Source organism: Heliangelus exortis, chromosome 6, assembly GCF_036169615.1.
Source record: "Heliangelus exortis chromosome 6, bHelExo1.hap1, whole genome shotgun sequence".
In the NCBI taxonomy this organism is placed as follows: Eukaryota; Metazoa; Chordata; class Aves; order Apodiformes; family Trochilidae; genus Heliangelus; species Heliangelus exortis.
The window spans coordinates 16,627,254-16,648,878 of record NC_092427.1 but is presented as its reverse complement, the minus strand read 5'-3'; the positions used below and the strand labels follow the sequence as shown (position 1 = coordinate 16,648,878).

At 40.9% G+C, this 21,625-nt stretch overlaps 1 protein-coding gene across 9 annotated transcripts in view; it reads left to right on the top strand.

Moving 5' to 3' along the window:
* ERBB4 (erb-b2 receptor tyrosine kinase 4) overlaps nucleotides 1-21,625 on the top strand; it is a 617,214-nt gene that overhangs the window by 497,779 nt on the left and 97,810 nt on the right. For all 9 annotated transcript variants that reach the window (XM_071746874.1, XM_071746873.1, XM_071746881.1 and 6 more), the window contains one exon: nucleotides 17,678-17,863. In XM_071746874.1, the coding sequence (XP_071602975.1) occupies nucleotides 17,678-17,863 (186 nt within the window). The remainder of the gene's footprint in view (nucleotides 1-17,677; nucleotides 17,864-21,625) is intronic.

Below are 21,625 nucleotides of genomic sequence, written 5' to 3'. Positions count from 1 at the left end.
CAAATGAAAGCTGTGTATAGGGGGCTTATACCCACATTTTTTATTTGTTTGGCCTAATTAAGTTAAAGCAGACAGTTGTCTTGTACTGCAAAAAGAAACATATTTTCATAATTTGTAAGCTTATCTTATGATAAAGACAAGTCCTCAAGACATATAGAATTTATCTTTGTTTCAGATATTTCAAGAGAAAAAAAAAAACAAAACATGTTGGTGGCTAGCAAAAGAGAATTTTACCTCCTGTTTAGCTTGAAACCCTCCAGAGATCTGCACAGGTCTAGATGCTTTTTAGTTTCTTTATCTGTGCCTAGCTGACAGTGTAGAAAGTATGCTGGAGATAGAGCTGGCTGGTCTGGGGGGGAAGGTGAGAGAAGACTTCTGTTTCCACCACTGGCATTACATATAGGAAGGTTGTAGGTTTGTAAGTCCCTTTCTTGGACTGTTGTGGCTTTCATAGAGCCCTTGGGGCTCCCTGTGGAGACACAGAGAGTGCAGTTTCTCAGATGACACAGATCATTTAAGCTGACTTTTCCTTGTAAAATCCTGCTTTATATGACTATGGAGGTAGCTGATGAAATATTTTTGTCTGTCTCTGGTGTTATTTTTAATTCCAGGTATACATCTCATCTTACCTAGCCAGTCCACCTAGATGCTTCTGAAAGTCTGAGAAGACATTACTATTAACAGCAGTTGCATAACACCTAACGCAGTAGTTGCACCTCACAGTCATTCCACTGATTACATGTCTGCTTGGGAAATGCAACCAAGTTAATCTTGAACCTCATTTTAAAGGGTAGCTTTAGGATCAAATGAAATCCTTTATGGCGGTAGTGAGACATTTTTTCTTCACCTCATCTGCTGTCATTTATGTAAACATCCTCCTTTCTGACTGGTGAAAGGTTCTCTCTAAGAATAGCAGCTAATGAGCAGCAGTGCTGTTTGCTGCCTGGCTGTGTGCTTCAGCTGGGATTTACACAGATTTTCACTCCATCATGTCAAGTCACTGTGGCTGGGAGGGCAAGGGCTGACCTGACTCAGCTGACTGCAGATTCCTTTTTGTGCAGTCTTACCTCTTCCTCCTACTTATGCACACTGTAAATATAACCACTTAGGAGAGGGTGCTGTTTGCCTGTCAGTTCCAGTGACAGAAGCTGACTGTGATTGCAATTATAATTTCCAACTTGTCCAAAGATGCCAAAAATCAAGCTGCCCGTGAGACTTCTGCATACCATGCACAAGCTCCAAGAGTGATCAGCCTCTACAGAAGCTGGGAGTTTATCACTGCCAAAGGTTAACTGCTTTTATTTATATGAAGATATTGCAATATTTATATTTATATGAAAGTATTGCAAGGTCACATTTCTATTACTGCTACCTTAAGTAATGATTTTCTCTTTAAATATTTACTTACTCCAGTATTTTTTCCTTCCACAGTATGCAAGGGTAAGATGTGTATGGTAATTTTCCATATGCAAGGGCTTGTGGTTGTGTGGAGAAAGAATGTACAGGATATGGAATGGAGTACAAGCACAGGTAGCCAAGCCAGGCTGTGTGGAAACAATTCTGCTGGCATAACACTCCAGCTGAAAAATACAGTGAGGGAAAAAGTTTACCTGCTACTGGTGATGAGGGGAATTCTGAGCCCTGCTGAGATCAATGGGAGCTGTGAACTTGCCAGTGAATTCAGCAGGGCCAGGACTTCACCTCCAGGGTCATCCCTTCAAGTAGTCTGCCACAGGTTTAAGGGAGAATCACATTTTAGTGAGTGGCTGAAGTTATGAGTTATTCCTAAAGGAGTTAGGAAGGTTATGCTGAAACTTTTTGTCACTGGCAATTGGAGAACTCCTTATGTAAAATTTGTATCACCTTGTGACCAGAAAAACCTGCGTAAGGTGGGGTGAATCTATGAGTGGGGAGAAGACCAGGGAGGACTGTTAGTTTATTCACTGGGAAATGTACCTGGGGATTAATTAAAAGTATTAAAAATTCTTATCAAATTCAGTTAGCGGTTTTGACTGTAGAGTGTGTGTGAAGAAGACATTTTGAACTGATGTCTTGTATGATGGTTACTTTTTATGAGGTACACCAATGGTTGATAGCAGTTGCTTTGGAGTGTACCTTTGAGCTTGGTTACTGAAACATGAAGTCAGTTACTTGCTTAGCTCTATGTGTTAATGTTACAAAGGTCACGATCCTGTAAGTTGCTGCTGCTGTTTTATCAGGACACTGCAAGAGAGCTTTTTAGTAAAAGTGTTCAGAAACTGAACAGGCAAATGTTGGAAATAAAAAATTAAAGGGCAGAAAAGTGGTGCTACAAGTATTAAAAGTGGTACACAATAGTTTAAGTGGGAGACAGAGGCTCTTGGGATTTGTATTCTATGATGAGGTTTTTGGTGCTTAGAGTGCCACGGGTCTCTAGGTATTGCACTGTAGGTTGCCACCCTTTATTATATGTTGAACTTGGATCTGATCCAGAATCCTTTGCTCCAGCTTAGTATTTTCGAAGGACTTGAAAGTACTTTGAGGGGATTGAGTGCACCCTCAGCAGTTTTCAGATGACACTAAACTGAGTGGGAGTGTTGATCTTCTTGAGGATAGGGAATCACTTTAGAGAGATCTGGACAGGTTAAATCAATGAGCTGAAGTCAATGGGATGAGGTTTAACAAGACCAAATGCCTGGTCCTGCACTTTGGTCGAAATAACCCCAAGCAATGCTACAGGCTTGGGGAAGAGTGGCTGGAAAGCAGCCCAGTGGAGATGAATCTGGGAGGCTGGCTGAACATGGTGGCCAAGAAGGCCAATGTCATCCTGGCCTCTATCAAAACCAGCACGTCCAGCAGGAGTGGGGAAGTGATTGAGCCCATGTACTTGGCCCTGGTGAGACCACAGCTTGAGTATTGTGTTCAGCTCTGGGCACGGTATAAGAACGATGTTGAGGTCCTGGAGCATGTCCAGAGAAGGGCTATGGGGCTGATGAGGGGTTTGGAGGGCATTTTGTATGAGGAGTGACTGAGGGAACTGGGTTTATTTAGTCTGAAGAAGAGACGGCTAAGGGGAGGTCTAATTATTGCTCTTTACATCTGCCTAAAGGGAAGCTGTAGAGAGGGTGGTGTTGATCTTTTCTCCCAAGTAACTAGTGATAGGATGAGAGGCAATGGGTTTAAGTTGTGCCAGTGTACATTTAGGTTAGATATTAGGAAAAAATTATTTACTGAAAGAGTGATAAGGCATTGGAATGGGCTGCCCAGGGAGGTGGTGCTCTTCTTGAGCATCCCTGGAGGTGCTCAAGAAGAGTTTAGATGTGGTACCTCAGTATGTGGTGTAGTGGCTGTGGTAGCTGGAGTATGATTGGGCTCAATCTTGAAGGTCTTTTCCAATCATAATGGTTCTATGGTTCTATATTTTGTATCTGGATGCAGGCTCTCAGGAGAGCAAGCTTAAGCATCTTGGGAAAAGTTTCTGCTGGATACTGTGAGGCCATGAACTTTGAGGATTTGCAATTGTGCCCTCAGGTGCTGGTCTTTTCATCTGCACAACCAGCTGATGGTGTGATTTAAGGCAGAGGGGAAGGTGCTACCCATGTAGGAGCAGATCTTCCTGGAGTGGCAGATTAGAGCTGGTAGACTTGTAATTGCACACATGAGAAACTTCTTTGAACGTCATCAAAGTGAGAACACTGGAGTTCTCTGCAGAGTCTGACATTCAGATGCAAAGTGCATCAGTAAGTCTGACAAAACTTGGTAAAATGGAAGATAAGATTATTAAATAATGCTTGATGTGCTATGACAAGAAGCTGACATGTATCCAGTTTTAAAGCAGACTTTGACATTGAGAACTGGGCAACTGGTGCTGAATCACCACTAGAAGAAACTGAAAGCATGTATTTAAGAAACTTTCTATTGCTTTATGTTTTTTATTTGTGCCTCCAGCTGACATTAGCACTATAAAATAGGCACATGTTAATGTTTAAGTTCCTAAGGGGCAATGCATATGCCAGATTGTTGCCACACTGATAAGAAATGCAGGTTTTTATGGGACCTCTGTTAATGAAAGTGAGGTATTGTTTCCACAAGCTTAACTGTAAGGCATCCCAAACAAACCATCACTACTTTGAGGTTAATGGTAAATCTAATGAGGTTTGAGGGAAAGACTGAAGAAGAAATGTCTTGATATTTAAGTCACAGGAGCTGGCTGTAAAACTGTATGTATTTGCTTGCTAACCATTTTTGAAGTACACTCGTCTGTGATTTAGTTCAGTGCCAGCTGGGTAGGCTGCTACATAGCAAATTTTTCATGAAAGCAGGTTGATGGGGCTGTGTGTAAGCTGCAGCTCACACTCACACATCAGCAGCAATGCAGAAGTGAGCAAGGGCAAAGGGCCCTGGAGGATCAATGCATTGTATTTGTCATACTTGGTTTATACTACTGAAGTGCCAAGTCAAGTTAAAGTTAGGGGTGAACAAGGGGTTTTTCTGCTGTAGTGAGAAAAAAAATCCAAGACCATTTTATTGTGCAAGTACTCTCCCTGTGTCTGTTTTTAATAGAAATTTCAGGTGACAGAAGCGTAGGAGCTGAACTTGGAAGATGAAGAATATTTTATCTTCAAGTCTTCTAAGAAACTGGTGTTTGGAGTACTTCTTAGTGCTCTGTTGCAAATAACACTTCAAAAATTAAGTGTATTCCATGCCTCAGTGCTGATCCAGGCACCTCTGATATATCAGCAACTATCACAGACTTTTAGAAATTATATAATTAACATCTGTTCATATTAATATTCTGCATATTATTTACCAGTGATGGTCTGTATTGCTGATTGTCACATAGTTGTAATGGCAGAAATAAGACAGGGAAATATGGTACCTGACTGGCTTGCTGATAATCTTTGTAATATTCTGCCAAGACCTTTCAGACTTCAGTGCAGTAACCAGGATAAACAGAGATAGGGCTGTGGTTACAATGTGGCTGGCAGTCCATGGAGCAGGAATTGTTCATTTTAAATGCTTTGTCCTTCGATACTGAAACTGAAGTTCCAAAAATAAACAAGCTTTTGCAGAGCAACATTTTCCATAATAACTTTGGTTCCATATTCTCTTTGTAAAATACAGTATCTCTTGGACTGAGTAAGATTAGAAAACCTGTGAAAACATGGTGAGTTTGTCTCTGCTCAGAAGGTTTTTAGTCAAGATAGACAAAACAGATAAAGGGTAGAGGAATAATAATAATAATAATAATAATAATTATTATTATTATTATTATTACATAAATTTATAGATGGGACAATGTTAATTGCAACACAGATCTCATGACCTTTAAGCAAATTATTTGGTGTGGTCTTTTAAAATTAATTTTTATTTTAATTATATTCTGTTTTTAAATTGGCTTAGGACGTTTACCTAGAAAAACAGATACTCTATGATATTTTTTTTCAAACAAGGCTGTTTTACCTAATTACCCAAGAGCATGTGGCTAAAATGGCTTTTCAAATATCTCTTGGTCTCAGTCAGTGCTTGCCCCTAAATCAGGTGTTTTAAAGAAAGTGGGTGACACTGGATATAAGGCAAATTGTGCGTTACAGAAAATAGAAACAGAACAGAAGAGAGAAAATAGGTATTATTTCCTTTTAGTTACTTACAAGGTGATGGCAATTGTATTCTGAAAGTTTCTGCTTTATATAGCATAGCTGGGTTTTAATTGAATAGACAAATATGCATTGTACAAAATCCAATTAGTTTTTGGATAGACCAAGCCCTGTTATCTTAATGCTTTACATGACAAATGATATAAAAATGCCTAAGAAAATAATTATGTAGCTTTTTGAGCTATATAGACAAATTCTAGCTGTTTTGCACTTGCTTAATATTAGCTTCAAAGCCTTCACTGATTGACTTGCAAAGGTAAATCCTGTGATATTGAGCAGTATCAATGCAAGGTAGGAAATGGCTGAGTGACAGTCAAAGAACAGTTTGTCTGATGGAACAGTGAGACTGCAGTAAAACGGGGGCACATGGAACAGGGAGTAGCTACAGGCAGTTCCCCAGGCTTCAGTTTATTGAGTGGAGGTAATGTCCATGGGTAGACAACCCCCAGGCTGAATCTATTTGAAAACATTCTGCTGTGTTGAAGGCTTTTGGTAGCCAGGAAATGCCCTTTGGTGGAGCTCAGTGGGATGATTTGTAGATGTATATAAAATGAGAATTCAGCTCTTGTGTGTTTTCTGAAGCCAAGCAAATATTCTTTTAAACTAGAGTAGTGTTGATTTACATTGGTGGCTAGAATGACCTGCTAAAAATGCAAGTCCTCTGAGAAGTTGTTTTAGTGTTTGGAAAGAAATGGCGTTTGAAATGGGGAAAGAAAGTGAGTTTCCTTGGTGAAATGTTTTCTTGACAAAATAGTGAAAAAGTTATTCATGTTAAAATATATTACCTTGTTGGAACTAAAAGGAAGAGTTTCTGTTGAAGCTTTTCAGTGGGAGATAAATTCCAGTGAGCTCCTCAGTTCTCGGAGGCACAGAGTTTTCTTTGATCCCAGTAAAATGTCACACCATGATAGTCCACGCGTCTGCAAAAAGCAGCTTCTTAAAAATGAAACTCTAAATGCATGCAGCTAGGAATAGATAGGATGGACTAATTATATGTAACTCTGCTTCTGTTTTTCAAAAGTCATCCCACATAGGTAAGTGTGTTTGTTAGATAGGCTGGTGGTGTAACAGCTATGGATACTTTTCCATGCTTTTTATTATGTGTCAACTTCTTGACTACTGAGCTTCATGGTAAGATGCAAAATAGGTGCTAGCTGTTAAAATTCTCTGCAGTATGGATAGGGTTACTGCTTTGTAATCAGGGTGCAAATTGACTGTGCTTCACATCTGAAAGCAAGTCTGGTCTTTGTATGGCACATCCCTAAAGCTCCTGTGAATATGTCCCTAGCACTAACTTTGGCACAGTGACCATAACTTGGGGTTCCAAGTTTTCTAATTGTGCTTCCTTTGCCTGAAGTTTCCCTTGGAAGCAGTGTCACTTAGAAAGAGCCTTTTCTACTTTCTTTACTGGACAGCTGCAAGGTATGACTGGCTGTGGAAAAGCAGATTTACCCCAGTCAGCCTTGTCACAGTTTGCTGTAGGAAATGCTAGAATATTTGGGGTTTGACTTGGAGAATCCTTTTTGTTCAATAGTTCTTTGGAAATTCTGGATCTTTGTTACCATGCCACCATGCTAGCATAGTTAAATGTTCCTATACTGAAAGTGTAATGTAAATTATTGTCTTGCCATATTCATACCACTCTCAAATTACAGATTGCTTATAAAATAGGCATTCCCTCCTGCAGTGCTGCAAGTTTAAGAGGTGTTTGCCCATACATTTATGTTCTTGGCTTCTATACACTAAAGTAAGACCTTGTCTTTATGAGAATGCCTACATAGCTACAAACACAAATTTAAAAATGCAGTTTTATTGACTGATTTGACCAAGGCTTGTGTACCAGATATTTGACAACTCAGTCATGTAGGTTTGTCCTTGGAGTTGCTTGGCTCCCCCTGAGAGAAGTCTGGATTTGAATATAGTCATGCATTGAACATCTGACACAGTATTTGATGTTATTGCAAATGTCAAGGTTTTATCAACATAAAAGAAATTCATTATTATTATATTTGTGTGTGCATGCATAGAATCACAGATTGGTTTGAGTTGGAAGGGGCCTTAAAGATCGTCTGGATCCAATCCCCCTGCCATGGACCAGATTGCTCCAAGCCCCATCCAACCTGGTCTTGAATTTTCCAGGAATGGGGCAGCCACAGCTTCTCTGAGCAACCTGTGCCAGTGTCTCAACATCCTCACAGTGAAGAATTTCTTCCTAATGTCTCTAGATGAATATTCCCCAGTTTAAAAGCATTCCCCTTTATCCCATCACTCCATTCCCTTGGAAGAAGTTCCTCTCCAGTCCTGTCCAACTGCATTACCCTGACACAGAAGATATTCAAAACTTGTGAAATTTTTGGGAGGAATGTGAAACATTATGGTTAGAGTGTAAGAGAAGCTGCCAGTCTTAAGGTTTATAAGAACCCCTTTGCCCTGAATCATATCCATAGGCAGGCCAGGGATGTGAGCTACCTTTACTCCTTTTTCCTTTGACTTCTGAATTCTGGCAGCTTTTCAGAGCCACGTTAGTGACCTGGGTGGACATCATCCCATGGATGGCTGGGGAAGGGGGTAGAAAAGCCATCCTGGCTTGCAGCCACGTCCCCTCCCAGCTGCTGGCTTGCCCCCCACACCCAATTACTGTCACAGGCAAACCAGACCCAATGTGAGGAATTTAATTTATTACCAATTAATATTAAATAGCTGATTTGGTATTAGAAAACAAAACAAAGCAACCATATTAAAATATTTATGGGCATCCCCCCTCCTCTCCAACCCTTTCCCTGGCCCCACGCTAACCAGCGCTGTCCCCAGCCAGTGGCTGCTGTGGCAGCTGGGCCTGACCCAAACCAGTGTGGGGCAGCCCCAGACCCTTCCTAAGGAGCCTCCCCTGCAGCAACCCCCCATCGCTGCCCTGCCATCACCCCTCTGCTCCCAGTTCCTGCTCTTCCAGGATTGTCCTGAAGCTGGGAGGTGCCAGGGTAAGGACCAGGTGGCTGGGTGCAGGTGGAGGTTCCAGCCTGGCAGGGTCAGCCCAGGGCAGAGCCCGGCCTGGCAGCAGCCCGAGGTGGGCTGGGCCTATGTGGATGTTGCTGGTGGCAGTAGTTTGCTCTACAGCATTTTTTAAAAGAGGTTTTTAATTTTGTCTCTGGGAGAAGGGTAGGGCACCAAAGAACAAAGAAAGTCGAGAAGAAAAGGGCAGAAGAAGAGCTGAGGAAACTCAGAAGAAAGTAGCAGGCAGAGTAACACCGAAAGGAAGAAAACTCTAACACGGAAAATGCCTCAAAGCTTTTGATGCCTTTGTGGGTCACTGATGCCAGCTTGGTCAGAAAAAACAGTAAAACCTAGCAGGGAACCACAGAGTCTATGCAACCTTTTTGTTTAAATATCATCATCCATTTGCTGAACTGGAGTTCTGGGTGTGATGCTCTTATGCAATTGAAAACAGATGAGGGAAACATGGAAATGAGTAGTCCAGTTTGAATTCTCAGTTGTGGGAGAGAAAATACCTGGGTGTCTTTGATTAAAACAACTCTTAATGTTCATAGTACACTTGATGAAATTAGGTTTCAGTGTGATGCTGCCCCTTTAAATTGATCCTGAAGGAGGAAGTAGCTTTGAGTGTGATTGTAAAGTCAAGCTTTTCAGCTATACCAAAAAATTTCAAAATGCTTTAAGACTCTTCAAAAAGGAGTGAGAACTTAATTTTTTTTTTTTTTCCCCTCTATCACTCATTCTTGAGACCTTGCCATCACCTATCTTAAATCAAAAATCAAAGCAATAACTCCCTTCTTTCTAAAGGAATCAGCAGCTAAGGCTGAAATGTTTATAAGCTGGTCAGTGGTAAGGTCTGTTTTCCCTCCTGTTCAAATAATGCAGAAATGATTGCTTTTTTAGACACTTAAAACATCAAGAATTGTTGCTAGTTGCATCAAAAATTGTAAGAAACAAATCACTTTTGACACACATAATGGTGTGTGTCAAATACTGTAAGTAAAACATTTGTCAAAATGATGTGTTATCTATACAAAGCAATGTGCACACTGTTAAACCACTTACACCCCATCTGCAAGGGAGAATGGCCAGTCTGAAACCCACCGTTCCTTCTTGTAAGTGCATTCAGTGCAAATGGTTCTGGTTGCTTCAGTACTGAACTTTTGGCCATTTATGCATAGAAGTGAACAGAAAATGGGGTAGATTTTACTTCATGATCAGTAGAATCTGTTTTCAGGCAAGGTTCAGAGAAAGGCTGGTTGGAGTTGTCCCTTGACTGGATGTTTGACAGAAAATCTTCACTTAGCTTGTTGTGCACGGGAGGTCTTTACCTTTAGATTTGAGATTCCTGCTCAGCTGTCTAACACAAACTGAGGAACTGAGAGACTTAATTGGTACAAAGTCAGCAGGGAGAAGTAAGAAGCATATGGTATGTGTGTTCCACAAAATATATCTCCTACTCCTTCAAACACTTAAGTGTGTGCTGATCTATAAGCATTTGAGCCCTGATGGAGTCAACATGGTTCATGTTTGTAGGGCAAGGACCACAATGCTGTTTCTTTCTTTTTTCTTTAATTTTCAGTAAAGCAAACAGACACATTTGCTTCTATAACTAGATGAAGGTGTCTGTTCTTGCATGAATAGGACCCACTGCATCTCTAAGGTGGGCATGGAATATTTGAACCAGCATTCTGCAAGGATCAGCTTTGAGAGGGAGAGCTTTCTAATCCCTGAACCGCTCATTTTAGTTTCATTTAATGTTTGGAGGGAAGTGGGGCATCCCTCTCTGCATTTGAATTGCATGGGGCAATCACATGCATTTGAATTCAGTGTCAACAATGCAGGCTGTGCCTCTGCTTTGTTGAGTCACTAAGACTATGTTCCCTCTCTGCTGTGTCTGAGTGCTGTGACAAGCAAAGGGTCTCAGCTGGCATGCCTGCTCTGAGAAGTGCAGCATGTTATAGACACATAGCACCCCTAGAAAAGGCTGTGGGCCTGTTTAGCAACACCTCAGCTGCAGATCAGCTCTGCTTCTGGGTGCTGGAGTGTACACTGCTCTAGTGCTGTACCATGCCTCACTCCTCACCAAGCTGCAGCCTGACCCAAAATCATCTTCACTAAGGACACTAGTCTGGAAACAGGTGAGCAGTACTTACCTATGTTGTGTTTCCATCACATTTGTGATGGTCCATTAGACCCCATTGTGATATTTATGCATTTATTTTTATTCTTAATTTTTGACCAAGAAAATTTTGGTTGTAGTGGCACAGTTGGTACCTAGACTTTCAGACCTTTCTGAAGGAATAAATCAATCTCAGCATTTAATGGTGAGGCATACTTGTTCTCTGGTCTAAGCATGCAGTTATTCTACTTATCACCCAAGGGACCTCTGGTTAAACTTCTTATTGGAAACTGGACTAGAAAATGCTCAGATCTCCTACAGAATCACAAAACTGTCAAGAGTTGGAAGGTACCTCTAGGAACTGTTTAGTCCAACTCCCACTAAAGCAGAATCACCTATAGCACATTACACAGGCAAGTTTTTAATATCTCTGGAGGAGGTGACCCCACAGTCTCCCTGGGCAGCCTATTCCTTGTCACTCTCAGAGTAAAGGAAATTTTTTCTTACATTTAAATGGAACTTCCTATGTTTTAGCTATGTCTCCACAAAGGCCATAAGCACCCTTCTCAAGCCTGTCATCTCTTTAGTCCTAAGCATTTTTCTTGGCTCTGAGACATGTTAACAGGACCCATGCTGTTATCTTCTCTATTCATGTATAGCTTCCTTAACATGGCTTTCTAAAGCAAAAGAAGCATGGGGGCAGTTTCTAGGAGTCTGGTTAGTGCAAAACTCTAACAGCTCTTTACACATCCTTACTAACAGGGTCTTGATTTACAGCTCTTGTTATATCATCCTGTGCCAGTCAAAATCAGTGATTCTGCAGAGAAAAAGTGATTGTTCATGTGAGTGGCATGGATGTTTTTAAGATGTGCTACCTCTCAGCTTAAGGGCAGACTGCATGGGTTAAGTTTGCTATAACCTAAAAACTTTTTAAGACCTAGCAGACAGACAAAAGGCATTGAAAATGTGTTGGACTGTAATTGAATCTTCCCTGAAGCAGCTCAGATGTGCATTCCAGACCCAATCATTAGAAGCATTGCAAAATTAATGTAAAAAGCAGTGTATTCACTCTAGTATCTCTCCTATTACCAGAGCGCAGCTTGGGCTTTCAGAAAAATGCACAGCATGGTATAAAGTCAGCTTTTAAGTACATTTATTTACTTGATAGTGATTGGGAAAAACAGGTGGATTGTACTTTTCTGGCTGCTTTTGCTTTGTTTTGTTTGAAGGCAATTTATGGTGAAAACAGGTTAGAAACAGAAGGTTAGGAAACCAGAGATTTTTCACTTTGTCCCTGCTTACTGAACTCTTTTATCAGGTGCAGATGTTCATCTGGCTTAAATGAAGCAGTAAAATCTACCCTGTGCTTGCTGAATTGGGGCAGCAGATCAGGATGCAGCTCTGGGACACAAGTATATTTTCCCCTCAGCCAGATACTTAAATCTGATACTAGAACATAATAAATGTTTCTTCAAATGCTAATTCTCTGGGTAGGTGAAGTCCTCAGCAACCAGCAGATGAGGCTATCAAGCATTGCATTAGTCTCTGTACAGGACTCTTAATGGTGCAACCAGTTACATGTTTGAGTCTCCATAAGCAACTGTGGGAAAATCTCTTGACCAATTCTGAGACCAATTCTTGACCATTCAGATTTCCTTTAGAACACACTTTTGGACTGGGCAGGGTGGTGGCCCACTATCAGCTCTGATAGTGTTCCAGGACCCCTGTGTTGTCTGTATGACATCTTTGGTGTCTCTGATACGGTCTGGCCAGGGACGATTGATCGTGTGTTTAACTGGTGTACTAATAAATGAGGACATGTGCATAAATTTTCCCCATGGACAGAAGCATGGTATTGGTGTATTGCTAGTGGCTCATGCACCTTGCTGGTTTGTAAGCTAAATGGTTGGAGAAAGTGTCAAAGGATGCTCCTTAGGGACCAGCATGCTGGCTAATATTTACATCCAGTTATCAGTGTACTCATTACACATAAAAGTAGGAAAGGGGAACCTAAATGCCATCTTATAAGATGAGCTGTAGGTATTACTCAGGGGACTGTGGAAACCCTTTCTTCTCACAGTCTTGAGAACTGTTTGTTTTGGGGTTTTTTTGCCTCATCCCAGAAGGCTGAAATGAAAATCCCGCTTTAGTTGAACATTGGGTTACTTTTGAGAAAGAGCAATCAAATTAGAGGCATTCCAGACATGGCTGCAGACTATGGAGAGATCAGGAAACAATTTTATGTGGGTTTTCCAAAGCCCTCCAAGGAGCAAAGGTGAATTAATTGACCTGTTAGAAATGAGTGGCTTGTTCAGCATCTTGTTCACAAGTGTTCTTAGCCTGGATATATCTGTGTGTTACATTGTTACAGTGATGACCAACTCTTCTGCCTTAAATAAACTCTCTCTGCCTAAGCACGATTGGGCACTTTAAATGTCAGGTGCTCTGAGGGCTTGTTCTGGCATCTCCCTGTAGATAGGTAATTGCACCTCCTCAGGTGCCTATTGACATAGCTGTACTGACAAAAACCAGAGACACAGGATTGGTGACACCTCTCTTCTTTGGTGTGCTGTTGCATTATTAAATGCACATGGTTTGGAAGGGGCCTTTGGACTTCATCTAGTCCAGTCCCCCTGAAGTGTGCAGGGATATCTTCATCAGATTACTCAGAGCCCCATCAAACCTGACCTTGAATATTTCCTGGGATGGGCCATCTGCCCACATTCCAGTGTTTCACCACCCTCATTGTAAACAATTTCTTCCATATATCTAGTCTAACTCTACCCTCTTTTAGTTTACCTTGTCCTGTTTACCCCTTGTCCTGTTGCAACAGACTGCTAAAAAGTTTGTCCCCATCTTTCTTATGGTCCTTATTTAAGTACTGAAGGGCTGCTATAAGGTTTTCTTGGAGCCTTCTCTTTTCCAGGCTGAACTACCCCAACTCTCTCAGCCTGTCGTCATAGCAGAGGTGCTAGGTCAGATCCAGCTTTTCACCCACCAGTGCCCTTCTGTCCTTTTCCCCAGGGCTGCTTTCCATCTCTTCATCTCCCAGCCTATATCGATAACAGAATTTGCCCAGGTGCACTTAGCCTTGCTGAACCTCACATGAGGTTCACATGGGCTCACTTTTTGAGTTTAATGTGATATGGTTTCTTTGTATAAAGTATCACATCTGAGAAGTACAATTCTCAGTTTAACACAGCTCTGTTAAAATTACTTGCTGTTTTTTCTGTGATGAGGCTGAGGGAGCACAACAATGTCCTTGTCTAGCTGCCTGTGGGATCATCTGCTTTCTGCAGCGAGGTCTTTCTTGACCAGCCTCGAATATGTGAGCGTTGCAAGCACTGTGTGAACAGAACATGCTTACACAGTTAATTTTTTGAGATCTTGTAGCACACCAGCCTCAGCCAGCCAGGTCTCTCTGTAGGCTGTGAAATATATCATGGTGAGATAAGGGCAAGCTGAGCTCTACCACTGCTACCTGTGTCTGTGTTGGCTGGCATGTACCTGTCCTGTCTGTGGCTGCCAGGCACTGCTGTGATAATTAATACCTTGGAAGCAACAGCAGCATTAACAAACTCCAGGAAGAGATTCAGTTTAGCTGGGGAGTTACTCTTGTGATAATGCTTCTTGCTTCTGCAGATTGATGAAGGAAGGTGCCTGGTGTCAAAGAGAAGCCTTTCAAAATTGTCACCCTTTCTCAGATGCCAGTATGAGCACGTGGTGTTACACATGCAGGCTCCTGGGTGCAAGACAGAGCACTGTAGTTTAATCATTTCTCTCCCCTCCTCTCCTGTTTTATTTCAACCTTCAGACAAATATTTTGAAAGACAGTGACTTGGGGCTTAGTTCCCACTTCATCTCTAAACTTTAGGTGTGTGTGTGGATAGTAGGCTGTGTTTTTCTGTACCTCGGTTTCCATTCCATTAAATTAGAACAGGGAAAATTTTAAAATCATTTGTGTAGTTGTGCCAATTGAGCGTAGAGATGAGATCTGCAGACTGAAGGCTACCAAAAAGTGGAAAATTGCAGAGGCTCACTTTGAAAGATCCCAGTGTCAGACAACCAAGGCTGTGAGTTTAGGTGTCTTACTTGATTAAATGTTTTAGAAAATTTAATTGGGAACCAGGCTGCAGAGTGCCTGAGTGCCACAGAGATTGTAGCTCTTAGGGTCTTCTGTGTCCAAGCAGATTTTAAAAGGTGGACTCTATTCCTTATTTGCTGAACAGATATTTAAAGTGCCACTAAGTCATAATGTTTCTATTGTTTATCTGTTTTGTCTAATTAGACTCCAGCAGAACAATTGCAATCTCCTTTACTTTGCACTTGTGCTGTGCTGGTGAAGATGTAACCCTGAATTTAGTTCTCCTGTAGATACTAGTTCAATAAAAATAACAATACTTTTACTAATGAGAGTAACTACATGAAACCACGATTCATACTAAATTAGTATTCATTAGTGGCTTAATTCTATAATGAAGGTTTCCCTGCTCTCTGTTGTGCATCTCAATTTGTTACAGAGCAATCCATAGTATTTTATTAATAACTTTTTCTTTCTTTTTTTTTTTCTTTTTTTTTTTTTTTTTTTTCTGAGGCCATTGCCCAAAACTATTGGAAGAATATGTGCTTTCCTGTAATATCAGAATAAGACAGATGGCACTGCTTGCTTTTATTATTGTACAGAAGTGTCTTTCCTTTGGACTCTGCCTAGACTTGTAGATGGCATGTAGCTGGAGACCAAGGGAGCACATGCTTCAAATCTTGCCATCTGGTCCCCTGGTGAGCAAAATTAATATATTGTCTATATTCTAATAGGCCCTCATTTGAAAGAAATGTACTCTTACTCTAAGTTTCTGGAGAGACTCTTACACAGAGAGAGAGAGGGAAACCAGTACTATCCCCTGCATCTACAGGAGAAAAATGAATGGGGTAGAAAGACAAAGTGAAGCAGTGTAATTTTGTGCTCTGAAACTGGGTAATGCAGATGTCAATAGGTATTTATTCTGGTGACCTTCAGTGGCATTTTCTAGTGATAGCAGACTAAAATTGTTTCCAGGAGACCCCATATATACCAGGTGTGTGAGACAGAACTGTATCAATTTTAATGTGAGCAAAACTACTGAAATTAAGATTCTTTTTCTAATTTGCTACACTGGAATCCTTCTCCGAGCTCCTTGCCAATCATTCCATCACATAGTCCCTATTTATTAATGTATTTATTTTTTCACATACATTTAGGAAAAAAGGAAGAAGATGCTTCTCTTGATGGAGGCCATCTGCTCTTTTTTTGTTGGGGGGGGGGGTGAAAAAGCCTACAATTAGTGTCTTGCTAATCTTTTCATTTTAACAAAACAAAAAAACCAAGAGAGGGAAAGAAAGAGCAAGAACTATTATGCAAATACTCTGCAATTTTGTTTCAAATAATCTTTGTGTTATAATGTGCAATTTCCTTTAATACAAACTCAGCCTTCTTGCCAGGACTTTTTTTTTTTTGCCTTAATATAGGGAAGGGAAAAGAAACTTTCATGAGTTTGGAGGGAGTACATGATAGGTTCCTCTGATGCCAAATTTTTCTCATCCTTTTCTTCTGTCTTTCTTTCTTTGGCACTATTATTACTGTTATTCTTTAAGTTGTCAGAAAGATGTCATATAGGTTTTTGGAGAAAGAAAGAAATAGAACTAAAATAGCTTTACAAAGCCACAGTTTTCTCTCACTCTTCATTGTTCAATTGCCATGATGAAATCATCCTGAAACGGAGGACTCAGCTTGGTGAATGAGAAGGGTAAAGCTTTCACCCTTTCTTTTTTTTAATGGCAGTGGCTGGTGATAGCAGCATTACCTGTAAGAACTGGTATGTAGGGTTTTTTTATAAGGAGCTCCTGTGGTACTTGGCAGTGATATGAACTTCAGGGCTGAATAGTGTAGCCAAGATTAAGTCCTTCTGTCCTTGGTACTGGACAACCCAGGCAGCCAGAAGAAAACCTCTGAAAACTTATGAACTGGGAAAGATAAAGTATAGACAGAAGAAAGGAGTATTGTCTTCTGATTATTGTGTGGGAAGATGAGCCATGGAAAAAACTGAATAACTCACCCAACATCCATTGGTAGATGAACCATTCTTTGGAAGAACCAGGAGCTGAGCTAAGAGGCTCAGGTTTAGAAAACTGCTGCTTTTTTGTAGTGGTCTACTTGTGACATCAGCAGGAGTCAGGCAGGACTCTTTCTGCAGCTGGGCTTATACTGAACCATCTCCACCACTGGTTTAGGCTATTGCTGTACAACCGTCATGGAGAAAGTAGCACGGTCACATCCTAATGGTGTAACAAGTCTGCTGACTTTGAGTAGGGCATAAAATACATTTGAAAGGCCCACACTAAACCTCCCTTTTCTCAGCCCTTTGTGATAGGCTGAACTTCAGAGAGGCTTCAATCAAAATATAAAATTTATGTGTTTAAACTTGTAAAATGCCAAACATAAAATCCCTGTTCCAGAAAGGCATTTAAGTGCAGGTTAATCAAATATCTTGCCAAATGAGGCCTAACTGACCATCTAACCATACATGAGTGGCATAGTTTTCTTGCATAAAAAAAAATCTGATGCCCAGTGGATTGACCACAAATTGGGAAATAAACTCTACAGAAGTAAAACAAGAGCAATGAGACATTTAAGCAGTCAAGTGTACCATTTGCATCTTTGATTCTGTGGTAGTAACAGCACAGGGAAATAGAGGGCAGTGCAGAATTTCTTTCTGATGTGATTCAGATAGTCTGACCCATTCAGACTGGATTTTGCCTAGGCATGCCTAGCGCTGCATTGCCAGCTGAGGAATTCAGGGTACTTAGGGGACATGCTCTTTGGGAAATGAAAGGTCTCCTATGCACAGTGTCTCTAAGCACAATGGAGTAACTGGGTCACTTGTTGTTACAGGAAGCTCTTATCATGGCCAGCATGGACCACCCCCACCTGGTGAGACTCCTGGGTGTCTGCCTGAGCCCAACCATTCAACTCGTCACTCAGCTGATGCCTCATGGCTGCCTGTTGGATTATGTTCATGAACATAAGGATAATATTGGTTCCCAGCTTCTGCTTAACTGGTGTGTCCAAATAGCCAAGGTATGTAGTTCAAGCTGTTCTTTTTCTGTCATTTTCTTAACTAACTGAAAAGACATGACATGCAAAAAAAAAAAAAAAGGTACCATGAAAATTGTTTGGATCTTGTGGTTTTGTTTATGATTTGATTTGATTTTTTTTTTTAATTAAACATGGATTTGCTTTCAAGCAGGTTGGGTAGTTCTTGAAATACAAACTGTTGTGGCTGCTAACATTATTGGGGATTACTTGTTAATATGTAAATGGAAGTGTTTTTCTTGGCTGTCTTTCAAAGTCAGTGTTAATGAGGGGTCTTTCCAAGGGGACATGGGCAAGAAATGGGAGAAGAAGCCCCCAGTGTGACATTTGAGGCCACAGAATGATTTTTCAGCCTCTTCTGCTGTCCATTATTTTTAGATACTGATTTCACCTGTTGGTAGTTGTCAACCTTTCTGTATCTGTATTGCCAGTTAAATTCTGATATGCCATCAGTTGTCTGCCCCCCACACTGCCAAGAAGATAAACATTCACTTCACATCACTCCTTTGGGAATCACTGCCGTTCTCCTGTGCTTAAGACCTATCACAGCAGCTGAGGCTGGAGAGGAATATTGCTCTTCCCTACAGAATGGGAAATCTCAAGGGCTGGATCCCACTTGGCTGCCGTGGTGCTCTCTGCCTTCCTGTGGGGATTTAGCCATTATCCTTCAGATGCAGACAGCACTTCTGCTGAGGTGAAACAGTGTAGGTCATAAACATAGCCCTAATGTAATGCACAGTGTTTTACCTGTGTTATAGGCACGTTTAGGTATTCAGTGTTGGTTATCAGTTGCCCAGAGTAATGAGATTTGGGATTGCAGGCTGCTGAAATTTTATCCATTTTAAAAACTTTCGAAACCACAGTTGTGTACAAAGATGTTACTGTGAATGAGAATCAGGAACCCACTTTTTATTTAGCAATTACTTAAAATTTTTACATTATTTTGGTGAAAGTGCTTGTTCCATATAAATATAGCATACAGGCTGCCTGTTTAAATTAAATCTGCAACCTTACATGAATTGTCTACAAGATGTATTATGAAATGTTAATTCAAGAGGTAATGTTAAACTTTTAGCACTTGAGAGAAACCTGGAGATTCAGCAGTTGTTTTGCTGCACCAAAGGGCAGCCATCAAGTCAACATTAACTGCTTTAAAAACTCATATACAAAATACTTTCTTACAAAAGTAAGAAAACTGAAAAATTCAGCTAGCCCTAAGTTTTTGTTGAGAAGAGGAGGAGTTTGAGGTTCATCATTAATAGACACCAGTTTCTTTCCCAGATCAGATCTGTTGTCCAATGCTCCTGAAGGTGACAGTATAGTGTTTGACCAAGAGAAGAGGTGGGGGGAGTCCCAAGTCCATGTTCTGATGTTGCAGCATGTTGTAGACATGTTAATGTCTGTGATTCTGCTGTGCTGTGGTGATAAAGCAGCCAGAGTGGCATAGAATATTGAAACACACTGATAGGATTTCCTGCATTGGGAGCTTTGCAAGGGTTTATTTAGGGCTGTTATCAGACCAGGGAAGGTGTGGGAGGAAATACATATTCCTGTTTGCATCCTTTCTCTCAACACAGCCTCCTTCCCATCTGTTCTCCACTATTGATTGATAGTGGCTGTTATTATTTGTTACAAAATATTTATACAGTGGCATGTGTGAAAAGATAAACTGTGTTTATTTTCACTGTGTGTGTGCATATGGCCATTGACTCATTGTACTAATAGCTGTACTTACTTTGCTATGGAGTTTATGTGGGCAACTGATGTGGTGAAGCAAATAGACTGATCCACAGTAGAGGAGCTGACAGATCTATGAGAGGGTCTGTGGGAGGCAGGTCCTGTTTTTTCCATGGTGATTCAAAGTGAAACAGGTTCTAAACTGATTTCCATTGTGAATGGTTTCAGCACATGGTGGGGATAGGATTTAGGTACTCATTTAAAAATCATTGCCTGCTGGTTCTCTTGATCAGTGTGTGGTGTGGGAGGAGCAGATGAGGTATTACAGATATTTGAGTTCTGAGGTGCTGGGTAGCCCAGCAGTGCAAAGAAATGAGGTCATATGTGTGATATTAACTGGTGAAGTGTCAGGAGGAGAAAGGAAGTGTCTTTATAACAAAAGGTGGCCTTTTATTGAGGGAAAGTTTAGTGAAGTTTAGTTAGTTTATTCAAGCTCAATGAAATTCATCTTCATCTGCATCACAATAATCTTGAAATTAATTTTGCCCTTGCCTAACATTACAGCCTCAAATCTCATCCACTTGGCTACCCACAAAGGAGACATCAGCGAGTGACTGTTTTCTCCAAAAAGTGCAGTACTTGGATTGTTTTCTCCTCAATTCCTCCATGAGTCTCTTTCCCTTCTCTTATTTTTTCTATAGTGGTTCTTAACTGGAAATGGAGAGAATAAGAGCATATCTGACAAGGATGCAGTTTGTTGCTTTTGTGTGCATAACAGTGGTATTTAGTAGGGGATGCTTGTATGTCAGTGTGGTGTAGTCTTATTGCAGAAGTAGACTCCAAAGAATTAAAATGTACCTTTAATTCTTGATTTTTTCTTGTCTTTGGAGACCTTGAATCACAGTAGTGCACTAAAAATCTTCCCCATCAGGTTGCATCTACACATAAAAAGACACATCTGATTTATTACATAGGAGGCTATCAGTGAAGAGAGGGGAGAGGCAGAGGTAGATGAGGCTGTGCACACCTACATCATGTAAAATAGTAATGCCACATTGCAATAGTAATTCTGCTTCACAGAATTTTCTCTATTGAGATGTGATGGTATCCATGAATGTCTATTCCTTTGCTGTCTCAAAGACTGTAGTGTTGATTGGTGTTAGAAGACACACACAGGGAAATATTTCAGAACTGGTAGAAAGAAGAAACTTAGAGATCACCAGACGAGTAGTCCACTCATCCCAAAAAGTGGAGTAAATGTTTTAGTTCCCTGCTAAAAACAGAGGAGTAGTAATACTTGTTTTCCATTCATCTGACACATACAGCAGTGCCCAGGCATCATCATCAGTCTGCAGCCTTCAAATAGGAAAGACTCAATTTGCCTACAAATAACTGGTCTCCAGAGGAATGCATGCAGAAGGTGGCTATGGCACCAGGCACAAGAAGTTTCTGTTCACTGCAGGAAAGGTCTGTGTATCCCATGGACCTGCATCCACTGTGCTCACGTTTCAGGCTCTGTCCTACTGCTTGGCAATGTCTCTCCACATTTTCTCCACAGTCTTGATTTTTCGAGACTTTTGGGAATGATTGGTCGTGGTTTTTCTGAAAACTATTAAATGTGATCAGCAATGTAATAAAAGGCAAAATGAGCAGTGGCCTCCCAGTCCTATTCTGCACTCCCTGAAACAGCCTCTGGTGTGTTTTGTTAGATACATCTTTCTGCCCTCACCTTCCCTCTTTCTTATGGTGAGAATTTTCCCCCACAAGAAGAGTACTAAGGAAATTGGAAATGCCTCTCTTCTGAAGTTCAGGCTGATTTTAGGAATTGTTTAAAATCAAGTTGCTGCTGCAATACAGTTCCTCCCTGCTGCGCTTTTCTCCATCTGCCAGTGTGCAGGCATTTATTTATCGAAGTCATTGCTTCAGAGTTCACTTGTTCTGCCAGGCTGTTCATTTCCATATGTCTCTACTTCTGTACAACTAGATGCAAAGAACTAGTTAGGCCCTATGCCTGGTTGCCAAATTGCATATGGCTCAGAAGTTCATTTCTGAAGGTTGATGATAGGGCAG